Raw genomic sequence first — 14276 nt, forward strand, 5'->3', positions numbered from 1 at the left:
ATTAATAACCAAGTCCTTTGGTTTAAATTAATAACTAAACCTTTGGTTTTAAATTAATAACTAAACCTTTGGTTTTAAATTAATAACTAAACCTTTGGTTTTAAATTAATAACTAAACCTTTGGTTTTAAATTAATAACTAAACCTTTGGTTTTAAATTAATTAAAACACTAATTATCTTTAACACTGAAATTTGCGTTTTTTTGGACAACTCAGTTTCTAAACAACGCTAGATATCGGTTCGATACCCGTGGTGGGCAGAGCACAGATAGCCCATTGTGCATAAATTCTAACAAATCAAACAAATAGTTTCTAAAACAAACTTCAATGCTAAAATAAAATAATTTTCGTATAAGGCCAAGTAATAGTTATCATTTAGAGCTAACCCTTTTATATCTCTAAACAGCCATTAATTTGATTAAACAGATTGTTTATGATCAGTAAATACAATTCTTTACGTGCACATCTCCAAAATCAGTGTTCAGTTTGATAATCACATAAAATAATGATGTTGAAATATTACTTATTAAACGTTAAAGTGTTAAAGACACAATTCTCTCAATATCTAATCTAGACTTTCATTCTAGAAGGACTAGAACTTGCAATATGTACAGTTTATAATTAGGTAACTTAAACCTTCATTCTACAAGAATTAAAACTTGCAACATGTATAGTCTATAATTAGGTAACTTAAACCTTCATTCTAGAAGGATTAGAACTTGCAACATGTATAGTTTATAATTAGGTAACTTAAACCTTCATTCTAGAAGGACTAGAACTTGCAACATGTATAGTTTATAATTAGGTAACTTAAACCTTCATTCTACAAGAATTAAAACTTGCAAAATGTATAGCCTATAATTAGGTAATTTAAACCTTCATTCTAGAAGGACTAGAACTTGCAACATGTATAGTTTATAATTAGGTAACTTAAACCTTCATTCTACAAGAATTAAAATTTGCAAAATGTATAGCCTATAATTAGGTAACTTAAACCTTCATTCTACAAGGACATGTTAGTTTTTCTTTTATAAAGTATTGTATATTTGTTTAAAATCTTTAACTTTTTAAGGATACCTATTTATATATTTATATTATATTATAAAGAGGAATCTAAAAATCGCCCCCAGTGGCACAGTGGTATGTATGTATGCAGCTAGAAACAGGGTTTCGATACCCGTGGTGGGAAAACCATAGATAGCCCTTTGTGTAGCTTTGTACTTAATAACAACCATCCACAAATCTCCAGTAGACCGACTATAAATGGGAAGAATAAGGTAACAGAACAACTGAATTCTATTATGGACATAATTATAATAACAGTTAATTAATATCAATACATGTAGTTTCCTTTTATCCAAATATTATATATGAATATGGTATAAAAGCATTGAATATTATTTAAATAAATACCCAGATTTATCACATCCATGGTTAAATAAAGAAGTGATAACTAAAGGTTTAAACCTATCTTAGGCAATTGTTACTTTGTATATAAAGGTAATGTATATTAACGTATCTCTGGAACGTCAATGGGAACAAAAGTGTCTCCAACTTATGCCACTTTAGAGATATCTTGAAAATGATATGTTCAATAGTTTATTAAATAGTTTTGAATCTAAATATATTGATTAATTAAAACATAACTGGATAAGATTTTAGAATCTCTTTGTTTTAATTATTGGACAGATCCTCTGATTATGAAAAATATTTTAGAAAATTTGAATCAAATTAACCCGAATATAAAGTTTACTTTTAAAATGAGTTTTTTTATTTATATTTTGTAGATATATGGATAATGAAAAACGAAGATTGAAACTGGTTTTTATTATAATCCTCCCACTTTTTATTATAAATCACAAAGCTATACAATCGGTTATCTGTGTTGTTCCCACTATGGGTATCAAAACACACTAATTCACATCAGTATTCAGCTTTTATAGTAATCGTCCTATATATATGGCCCGGCATCGCCAGGTGGTTAGGGCGCTCGACTCGCAATCTGTGGGTCGCGAGTTCGAATCCCAGTCCCACCAAACATTCTCGCCCTTTCAGCCGTGGGGACGTTATAATGTAACGATCAATCCCACTATTCGTTGGTAAAAGAGTAGCCCAAGAGTTGGCGGTGGGTGGTGATGACTAGCTGCCTTCCCTCTAGTCTTACACTGCTAAATTAGGGACTGCTAGCGCAGATAGCCCTCGTGTAGCTTTGCGCGAAATTCACAACAAACAAACAAAACAAACTATGCTATGAAGAAAACCCAAAAAGTTATACATTATCTCAAAATCAAATAAATAAAGCTAAGAGCTCTGATGATGTCATTTTTCTTGCAATAAACTAAATTGATATATTTGTTTGAAAGGTTATATTACATACAGTAACTATACCACATGCACTACTGAGAAAAATATTTTTCATTGACTCTAGATATAGTTGTAATTCATGTAACATTATTTACATATTATTTTGTATTTGTTGTAAGCAAGAACATGTTGGAGAAACAGAAAACTTACGTTTCTAAATATATTGACATAAATCTAATGTCAAAGTTGTAAATAATTACTCATTATCTGTTAATAAACACATAAATAAATGTATTATGGAAAAAATATCATACTTTACGTCAAAGTTGTAAATAATTACCCATTATTTGTTAATAAACACATTAATAAATGTATTATGGAAAAAATATCATACTTTACGTCAAAGTTGTAAATAATTACCCATTATTTGTTAATAAACACATTAATAAATGTACTACGGAAAAAATATCATACTTTACGTCAAAGTTGTAAATAATTATCATTATTTGTTAATAAACACATTAAAATGTATTATGGAAAAATATCATACTTTACGTTAACAAACAACAACAAGAACTTTAAATAAATATTCCGAAATATCAACAGTAATAATTCTTAAACTTAAGGGTGATTCACAAAACAGATTATTTTAGAGATACTTCACAATGTAAATGTTATTAAATTGTAAAAGCACGTGTGAGTAGACGTCGACTAGTTTTTTTTTAAAGAAATATGCAATAACAGTGCGTACCGTTCACTTGTTTAGACTACTCACCAGTAAATATTGGGTTGCAGAAAGGCCAAAGGCTGCATCCTGTAAAAACTATCACTGTTGTCGCAGATTATTCGGGCGAGACTCGTTTTTCTGATTTCAGCAAGCTGGTCTGAAAGATTTCAAGACATATTACTATGGTTACACACGTTATCGCATTAGGTTCATGTAACACACGTGTTTTGGAATTGTTGAAGTTTAATTATTGTGGCATGGTGATAAGTTTGCACTTTAAAATCTATTCTGTATTTGACAGTTAAGATAGAAATCAATATTTTAGGCCAGTTTTTTTTCTGAGTATGTAAAAGCACAATATTATAAGGTTTCTGATAACTTTACATTAATAGTTCAAAACGGAAGCTGACGTCATTTGTCTATCGCTCTTTTATATATCTAAACACAAGAGAGATGCTAATTTGTAGGTTACACTTATGATCCATCCAATAATACGAAAGTGTGCGGTACTGTATCATTACTGTGAGTACGAGAGTATGTAATACTGCATCATTATTGTGAATACGAGAGTATGAAATACTGCATCATTATTGTGAGTACGAGAGTATGTAATACTGTATCATTACTGTGAGTACGAGAGTATGAAATACTGCATCATTATTGTGAGTACGAGAGTATGAAATACTGCATCATTATTGAGAGTACGAGAGTACGTAATACTGCATCATTATTGAGAGTACGAGAGTATGTAATACTGTATCATTATTGTGAGTACGAGAGTATGTAATACTGTATCATTATTGTGAGTACGAGAGTATGTAATACTGTATCATTATTGTGAGTACGAGAGTATGTAATACTGTATCATTATTGTGAGTACGAGAGTATATAATACTGTATCATTATTGTGAGTACGAGAGTATGTAATACTTATCATTATTGTGAGTACGAGAGTATGTAATACTGTATCATTACTGTGAATACGAGAGTATATAATACTGTATCATTATTGTGAGTACGAGAGTATATAATACTGTATCATTATTGTGAGTACGAGAGTATGTAATACTTATCATTATTGTGAGTACGAGAGTATGTAATACTTATCATTATTGTGAGTACGAGAGTATGTAATGCTGTATCATTATTGTGAGTACGAGAGTATGTAATACTGTATCATTATTGTGAGTACGAGAGTTTACTATTTTGTTTCATTACGTGAGTAAAAGAATGCCAGATGTTGCATCATTATTGTGAGTAGGAAGGTATCATAGGTGAGTAGGGCTTGCATCATTCTGTAAGTTCGAGAATGTACGCTGTTGTAACCGATTCGTTTCAGGTTGTGTTATGATACATACCCTCGGAGAAAGAAGACTCCAAACCACCGTTTTCATACCAAAACCGATCACCGAGCTTCAATCTACGGAACTGGTCGGCAGTAATACAAGCAAACGTTGGTCCGAGGGTAGCTCCAGGAAGTGGATATTCGGCAATACCAGCTGGGAATAAATCGATGTCATCCACGTTCCTGGTCACACAGAAAACTCAACTATCAGCCTTTGAGTGCCTATTAACCGTTCCAAAACTTTAAATGCATAAAACCTTTCCATTCTTAAATAATTAAATCTATACAGACAAACAATATAAGTACGTCTCTAGTCCCAATAATTTGTTCTGAAATCAACATTTTTCAAAGCCAGTAATTCACTTTAATAACCGAGCACGTACATATGGAGACTATGAGGTAATCCAGACTGGCAAACAGTTTTTTCTCGTGGATAACGTTTCAAACCTTTAACTATTTTGTATACTTGAGCCCAATTTGCTGCTAAATATTGGATAAAATTGCCAAAACAAGGTTTGTACGAATTCATTATTTTGTCCTTGCATTATTACATAATGCATTGTTCAGATTAGTATGTTACTTAGCTCTTTTATAAACTTGAATCATATTTGCTGTTAATTGTGTTTGTTTATTCGTTGTTAAGCACAAAGCTACACGATGGACTATCTGTACTCTCCGCACCGCTTGTATCAAAACCCTAATTTTAGCGTTATAAGCCCCTCAAAATTGATGCTGAGCTACCGGCTTGCTGATAAGTATTTGATATATTGATAAAATATTTATTTATAGACATTACTTATCTTTTACAAAATTTAATCAAAGCTGCTGCTAAGCATTTGATAAAGTTATCAATAAAATATTTGCAGAAATTCAGTTATCTGTACTAGCGTTATTAAAGTTTTTAGTTTCAGATAAATTGAGCTCTCGGTAAATGGAATGAAAACTTTCAAACTACCTGTACAGCTTCTTAAAAGCGTTGACTGTTTCCGGCCTCATCCACTGAGCGAGGTCTTCAAACGTCTGGGCTACGGGTAGTCCACAGAGTTCCCTCCAAGCATTGTACCCTGGAAGTCCGTGATCGCGACCACGCTGGATGTTCAATGCAACAAGATCCATTCCAAATTTTTGACCGGGAGGTTGAAAAAGATGGTTGGTCAGCTGTGGTTAAACATTGAATAATGCAGTCATGGTTTAGGACTTATTTTGTTCGTCTAAATCGAAAGTCTATTCATTGAAAGGTGTTTTGGAATAATTATTTCTATTTATTAATAAAAAAATTCTATAATCAAGTCAAAACATAATTCAAGAATATAAATGTACAGAACAGAATGTTTTGGTGTTCGAATTATTCAACCATGTAATGTAAATAAAAAAAATACAGTATGTAAATATAGATGAAACAAATATTACTGTTAAAATTGCTGACGTATTAAAGATAGTCCCCACAGCAGAGAAAGCCTGAAAATGTAAATTTCTATTAAATTATTGAACTTAAACTTGACTATTAGTTCAATCTTAGTTTGATATCAAATATAATGAAAACATTTTAGTTACTGGATTAATAATTGATAAAAAGTAAATAACCTGATCAGTGACAAACGAGTCAAATCGTTGTGAAGGTTGTCGAACTAAACCTCGCAATAAATGATCCAGACTGCCTTGCGTGTATAAATGGGATGGATTGAAGAAGGCTGTTGATAAAGGCACTTTATCCACGATTTCATTGTTTCTCTCAAGAAGGTCCAACGTTCCCTAGAATGTTCAGTTGTAATAGCTCAGAGAAAATTCATTATATTTGTCATAAGACAGTTAGTATTAGGCTTATTGTATTTTGAAACAATGAATTTTTCATTCGTTAATCAAGGTTTATTACTATTATTTCAACCACACTGTGTTCGCCATATCCAGTGCCGATGACGCGTCTCGCTCAATACTAGAACTCAACAGGCCTACTGGGATACAACAAATATAATAGTTATTAGCCAGCTTAAACCCGCTCACACCATAACAAGTCAGAAAAAATGTTATACTTCAGTTTTCTATATAACTGTACATTGATATCACGAGTAGTTATAATGTTGACCTCGTCATGCCAAGATTACACTATTTATATGTTTAGAAATATAACAAAAAATACAACATCCCACCTGAACAGGATTTTGATAACCAAACCCTCACTGATCACCAAATAGCAGGATTACACTACTTATATGTGTAGAAACATAAAAAGACGCATTGCATTTGAATATGATTTTGATATTAAAGTTTTAATGATTGCTACAAACAAAAGTTACACTAATCACGTATTCCAAAATACAAACCGTTTTACCTGTGCAATTGAGTAACCATAGTAACGTATTTCAAAATATAAACCATCTTACCTGTACAAGATGGCCATAGCGACGTATTCCGAGATAGAAACCATCTTACCTGTACAAGAGTGTGGTCATAGCGACGTATTCCGAGATAGAAACCATCTTACCTGTACAAGAGTGTGGCATAGCGACACATTCCGAGATAGAAACCATGTAACCTGTACAAGAGTGTGACCATAGTGACGTATTCCGAGATAGAAACCATCTTACCTGTACAAGAGTGTGGCCATAGCGACGTATTCCGAGATAGAAACCATCTTACCTGTACAAGAGTGTGCCCATAGCGACGTATTCGAGATAGAAACCATCTTACCTGTACAAGAGTGTGGCCATAGCGATAGGCAGCTGCTGAAAAGGAATTTGAGATGCTGGGATTGACACTTGGATTATAGTTGTTGCTATACCCGCTCTGCGTTAACGACAAATCAAACGCCGCTATCACTTTCCTACCTGTAATGTATCAAGAAAAAGACAATAACAAATACAGTAACTTGGCGAAAAAATTCAAACTTAACGATGGTAAACGAAGATTCTCGTGATTTTTTTAGATCCTAATTATGCTTTCAAATAACAGAAAACCTATGTATCTTTCAATTGAAATTACTTGTTAAAGATGTCTTTAGATAGAAAAATCAGTTTCTTTCCTTAGGTAAGCTTGAAGGCTTATAGTACAAAAACTTGGGGTTCGATCCACGCGATGGACATATTGCAGAACAGTAGTGTCTTTGCACTTACAAAAATATAAGAGCAAAAGTAAAGAAGCTTAAAAATGTTAAAATCAAATCGACCAAACATAACTCATTTCACTTTGAGGTAGACGTTCTTTGAACTATTGTTACTGACCACCGGAAAATTTTAAGATGTTGATTTTTGTTTTGATATGATAGAAAAATATTCCTTACCTAATAGAAGTGGTAAGAATTCGTTAAACACGATGTGCTGCATCTGAGCACCGACGATACGACGGGCTTCTTGGTAAAGGACCTCATCATTCCAGTTCGTATTGTAGGCTAGAATTCTGGCTATTCTGTTGTGTTCCCTCATCCAAATGGTATGGAGAACCGCCAAGTCAATTTGTTCGTTAGCACGTTCGTCACCTGAATGGACATAGCACAGCAGTCCACATTCATTAATTTTGAATGACAATATAAATTATCGTGTGAGTAATTCTTGGTGCAATTGGTATTATTTATTCGTTTCATAAACCTTTAGGATGCAACTTTAGTAGTAATAGTAATAATAATAATATTCCTTTAGGATGCAACTTTAGAAGGAATAATAATAATATTCCTTTAGGATGTAACTTTTGTAGTAATAATAATATTCCTTTAGAATGCAACTTTAGTAGTAATAATAATATTCCTTTAGAATGCAACTTTAGTAGTAATAATAATATTCCTTTAGAATGCAACTTTAGTAGTAATAATAATATTCCTTTAGAATGCAACTTTAGTAGTAATAATAATATTCCTTTAGAATGCAACTTTAGTAGTAATAATAATATTCCTTTAGGATGCAACTTTATTAATAATAGTAATATTCCTTTAGGATGCAACTTTAGTAATAATAGTAATATTCCTTTAAGGCTGGCATAGCCTGGTGATAAGGGCGTTCGACTCGCAATCTGCGGGTCGTGAATCAATCCCGATATTCATTGGTAAAAGAGTAGCCCAAGAGTTGGCGATGGATGGTGTTCTCTCTAGTCTAGTCTAGTACAAATAGCCCTCGTGTGGCTTTGCGCGAAATGCAAAACATACAAAATATTCTTTTATATGTGTGCAATATGTAAACCTTGATGTTAATATTCTGTCTGAACTGATATGTAGCCAGTAGAAAATAGAGAATAAAAAATATACATTGTCCTTTAATAATCATATTCTTCGTATAAACCACATAATGTTCTTTCCTTAATAACCATATTCTTCGTCTAAACCACATAATGTTCTTTCCTTAATAACCATATTCTTCGTCTAAACCACATAATGTTCTTTCCTTAATAACCATATTCTTCGTCTAAAACCACATAATGTTCTTTCCTTAATAACCATATTCTTCGTCTAAAACCATATAATGTTCTTTCCTTAATAACCATATTCTTCGTCTAAACCACATAATGCTCTTTCCTTAATAACCATATTCTTCGTATAAACCACATAATGTTCTTTCCTTAATAACCATATTCTTCGTCTAAAACCACATAATGTTCTTTCCTTAATAACCATATTCTTCTTCTAAACCACATAATGTTCTTTCCTTAATATTCTTCGTCCAAATGACAAAGTGTTTTTTCCTTTAATAATTATGCTATTTGTTCGGCAGCAGATTTTGCCTACGTTTCATTATTATTTAGGAAACCTTGTAGTTATCTAATCTTACGAAATTTCTCATGAAATCTTCATAGCAAGGTTATACCATGTATAAATTTAACAATGTTAATCATACTACGTCAACAACAGCTTTATATGAAACTGAAACTCAACCATCATATGAGAAGTTAAAATATAGTGTAATCAGCTAAGTCCCGAGCGAATATTTCCTTCTAACACCCAGTTTAACTTAATAAAAGAAATTTCGCGTCTAGAGAGGACCAATACCGTTATGGCTCTGTTACTACAAATAATGTCCCAGTTCTTGATTTATTATCCAGGAAAGGTTCATAAAGCTCACTATGAAAGGAAATAGTAATTTACTTGAAGTAGACGTGCTTACATCTGTTTGAACATGAAAAACATGTAAATGTTCAAATTACCGAAGTAAGTAAAACATTAGCTATATAGCTCTTAACTCTTTTGATATTTCAGACTTGAAAGTTACCTCATGTGAGATGGGATGAATAAAACTGGCAAATCAGAGACCCCCTCCTCTCTGTCTCCCCCCAACATTCTATTTATCACTCAAGCTTATCTTGTACTAATAACAATACGGATGACCACAATATCGAACACGTTTTTTACATAATGTATTTTCAATCGTTTTATAAGAAATATTAAATAAAAAACTGATATTTTCTTTGATACGAGGAGTAATATTTATAATTTATGGATAATTAGACACTGAAAGCATCTGAAAAACTTCCCCATCAGTAAATTGAAATTTTGAATCAATCACGAAATCACCGTGTTTTGACAAAACATTCTGTAAGAAATTATACGTAGCCAATAGGAATAAAGAATTAAAAAAAAAAAAACAATCCACAATCTTTATTACTATTTACGATAATTAAAATTAATTGAGTTTCTGACTTTGATATTTATTCTTAGCTAAATTTGTTTGGGTAATATAGCTTAGATTTCAAAACTCTTGTAGTTTTCTTGACATTATTGCTTTAAGCTTTAGATACTGAAGCTTACACTAGAAATTTAAATACAATTTACTTTACCTGCTTTAAAACAAAAGAAATCTTCGTTGCCTTGTGACGTCTGACATTCAACATTCTCGTCAAGTTCTAAAGGTAGGAGGTCAGTGTTTCCGATCCTGGTCACACGCAGCTGTCCTGTGAAACAAAACTAATGTCATCCACAACACTTAAGAATGAAGAATTTGGTATCCCAGATATTTAAGTAAACTCAAACTCAATCACTATACTATGTGTGTCAGATGTTATTGCGAAACGTTAATTGGAGGTCTTGATGATGAGGCTTCTCTCAGCTGCTTCTACAAGAAGTGCGATAAACTAATTACATCAAGTGTTCATCACATTCAACACTTTTCACACATTTATGACAAAACATTTCACCAATAATTCAGGATGAAAACAACAACAACAACAATAATGAATGTAACAATAAATAAATAAAGTATTTCTTCTTTATTAAATCTGAAGCAAACACATTGTCAATGTGAAGGTTGCCCCAATTATTTCTTTTAGCTTCTTTGATTCCAGCGGATGAAGATAAGGGTTGCAGTTTGAACGATGTAGCACACGTTATAGTAATACTAATAATATTACTACTACTACTAATGATAAAAATAACTTGGCTTGTGTGCCTGATATTTCCACTTTATATGGCTGAGCTCCTTTTATAACTTGGCGTTTTTTCACATTGACAATGTCTTTGTCATAGATATCACTTCCTTTTTCACACACATGTTCAATGTCACTTATTCAAGCTGTTGTCCGCGAAACCTTAGATTAGCCAATGAAATAATATATCTCGAATGTATCTGCTACTGCCCACTTTTTTGGGAAGGGGTTGGTTTGAAGCTGATAATATCAACGTTTAGAAACATGTGATTTGTATGCAACCTAAAGGGTATCCTCGTCGGTAAGGTCACAGTGTAATGTAACATACAGAGCGTTGCAGGTTCGATCTTACCTGTTTTACATTTTTATTATAAAGTTTTTGCGAGCGAATGCTCCTTTTTTGAAATATGAATAAATAGTTTAATATAATGATATAAGACGAAGCACAGTATATGTATTTCCTAGTTTATTTTGTTGTTGACAACTTGCCAAACAATTAAAAAATACCCTCGATGCTAGGCACCAATTAGTACTGACGTCTACATGTTGATATGGCAAAGAGCGAACACTAATACACTTTAAACTCATACTTACTAACGGGGATCCATATGAATCCCATCGGCATTTTAAATAAAAAAAAAGGGGGAAGGAGATCCACATGAACCCAATCGGCATTTCCAATAAAAAAATTAAAGGGGATCTATATGAACCTCATCAGTATTTTAAATAAAAAAATAATTATTATTTATTCATCAAATTGATTGTGGGTTGATTTACAACTTTGTAAAATATCATCGATGGTAAGTTTACTCAATGTATAAAATCTATATACAATGGGCGATGTCACTCGATGGTAAATTTACTCAATGTATAAAATCTATATACAATGGGCGATGTCACTCGATGGTAAATTTACTCAATGTATAAAATCTATATACAATGGACGATGTCACTCGATGGTAAATTTACTCAATGTATAAAATCTATACATAATGGGCGTTGTCACTCGATGGTTCGATGGTAAATTTACGGAATAACAACGCTAAAGTCCGGGGAACGATTCCCCGCGGTGAACATAGCGCAGACAGCCCATTGTTAGCTTTGCGCTAAACATTGAAAACAAGAAAGAGTGATTTCATTCAACTGTTTTTAACATTGCTTTATATCCATTGTTGTATATACAGTAACAAGATTATTCAAAATGACGAACGATAAGGAAAGAAGTATCTAATATGAGGATTAAAAACGATATTAGAATATAAATCCGTAGTTAAGGGTTAATCTTATAGTTTAAGAGAACTAACATCAGACGCAGAGAGTGGACGAAACCACATTTTAATGTTTATAGCAGCTCGAGTGTAGAGAACTAACATCGGACGCAGAGAGTGGACGAAACCATATTTTAATGTTTATAGCAGTTCGAGTGTTACCATTGAACTCCCCAGTGGTACAGCGGCATGTCTGTGGACTTACAATACTAGTAACCGGGTTTCGATACCCGTGGTGTAGCTTTGTGCTTAACTACAAACAAACTTACCATAGGAAAAGCTTCTAAGTTCAACCATCTCCTCTTCGGTAGACCCGTAGACATTCGAAGCGTCGATAAAAGCCGTTATTTGGTTCAGTTGTTCGCGAGGTCCTGGACGAATACAGGAACTTCAATAATTAGGCATAAAATGACAAATGGAAATATATTTTGACATGACCCCAACCCGTTTATTTTGTACAATAAACGCAATCTGTAAAACTAGATAGTTTAAAACATGATGTATTTGTTTAGTGGGAAACAACACCGCAAAAATAGCCAAAACATTTCCTTTACAAGAGCTAAAAGGATGATAAAAAACAGACTTGACAGATACTTACCGAAAGAACAACCTGGGCGTGGTGCCGGAAGTGACCTCACAAACTCCATACAAGTTTCACCGAACCAGGAGTAGAATGGATCATTCTTGGATATTGCTATTTCGAAGCAAGCTGGATGGCGAAGTCTGGGATTCCTTAGGACGTTTTCCGTGCAGCATACTATGCCACTACCATTGTTTCCTAGCAAAACAAAATGGTAAGCGAATTGTATACAGTTTGTATCAGCATAAAAACTGATAACACGATAGTCAAAATTGAAAAGATTTTGTTGGCATTGCTTATGGGCAAATAACTGTTTAAGTAAACCCAAATTTACACTTTTGAAGCATTTACATATTTTACTTCAAATTCCTTGTGACTTACACATTTCTTACCTTTGGAGTTTAACAAAAATTAAGACCCATTTATGTTTTGCTTCTGTGTTTTAATTACTTATTTATAATAAATATTTTCACAAAAGGTCTGTACTTTACAAAATAGACTATACCTCAGATTTAAAATTCAAATTGTGGACCCACAATAAGGTACCGCATAATGATTGTTTCAAATTCTTAATGCGATGATATATCTACCTCTTGTCAAGCCCACTAAAGATAAGTCATGATCTAAAAACTGTGCAAACTGCATAACGAGTAAGGTGTAAGCTTCGTGAGGTACGTTGGCGTCAGGGGTCGCTTGTACGGAGATATCGCGTGCACTAGGTAGAGGGCCTCCATCAGAAGCTATCCGTGGTAGGTTAAGGCCTGTCAAAAGGAATATATTACATTATTTAAAATACGAACTTTATTTATTCCATCAGGAGTTAAGACTGAAACAATTTTTCACTCTGGTGTAAATAGGCAAAAACATTTTTCACTTGACAATATCTTACAATTCAGGTAAAGAACCAGATAATACTTACTGGAGTATATTGTACCTAAAATGACGTGTTACGTCACTTGTTTGTGTACGCAAGGCATTCGAACTTTATCAGAGATTCGAAAAAATCTCATCTTGCCCTTTCAGTTTTTTTTTTTTTTACGAATTAGATATTCTACCGTAGAATTACAGATGAAATTCATTCCTATCGACTCTCGAAATACATATCTAACTAATGTTTATTTGTTAAAGCAAACATGCCATCAATATTGTATTTAATAATTGTTGATTGTATGAACTCAAAACTCGCCAGTTCGAGGCTGTAAAGCTGTTCTTATAAAAGTACCTGTATTTTCAGTAGATAAGACACACCAATTCATGACAAAAGAATATATACTTTATAAATAATCGAAGCAGAATAATGTTCAGAAAAATACTTTTGTATATTTTAATATCTTCCAGATCTTTCGATTTTAAAAATCAAGAAGCAGAAACAAGGCTTGTCTTACGCATGCGCGAATGCGTCGTAGGATAACGGACAGTTCCATATTCTCAAGTATCTACATACTGGCTTACTTTTAACTAGTTTCCGTATTATTTTTTGACTATAATGTATAAAATCAATATGTTGAGTTACAATAACACAGGCCTGCGATGGTTTTATTGTCTTGAAATTTGTACATGTTCCACAGTAATTCCTGTACGCTGAATCCGAAAAATGATATCCATTTTTCTCCATCAGGTACAGATTTTTCACAAAACGTTATAACGCAATACATAAAAGAAAGACCACAACACGTAGTTTTGACACTAAAAGACGTAGATTTCACAAAAAAAA

At 32.8% G+C, this 14276-nt stretch overlaps 1 protein-coding gene across 2 annotated transcripts in view; it reads right to left on the reverse strand.

Annotated features, from left to right (window-relative positions):
• Positions 1–14276, reverse strand: part of LOC106460479 (peroxidase-like) — a 51517-nt gene that overhangs the window by 5295 nt on the left and 31946 nt on the right. For both annotated transcript variants that reach the window (XM_022387215.1, XM_013920178.2), the window contains exons 8-17: positions 13153–13323; positions 12581–12760; positions 12252–12353; positions 10130–10243; positions 7653–7847; positions 7064–7200; positions 5960–6127; positions 5331–5533; positions 4389–4558; positions 3079–3187 (exon numbers count right to left, since the gene is read on the reverse strand). In XM_022387215.1, the coding sequence (XP_022242923.1) occupies positions 3079–3187; positions 4389–4558; positions 5331–5533; positions 5960–6127; positions 7064–7200; positions 7653–7847; positions 10130–10243; positions 12252–12353; positions 12581–12760; positions 13153–13323 (1549 nt within the window). The remainder of the gene's footprint in view (positions 1–3078; positions 3188–4388; positions 4559–5330; positions 5534–5959; positions 6128–7063; positions 7201–7652; positions 7848–10129; positions 10244–12251; positions 12354–12580; positions 12761–13152; positions 13324–14276) is intronic.

Source organism: Limulus polyphemus, unplaced genomic scaffold (genome assembly GCF_000517525.1).
Source record: "Limulus polyphemus unplaced genomic scaffold, Limulus_polyphemus-2.1.2 Scaffold778, whole genome shotgun sequence".
Classification (NCBI taxonomy): domain Eukaryota; kingdom Metazoa; phylum Arthropoda; class Merostomata; order Xiphosura; family Limulidae; genus Limulus; species Limulus polyphemus.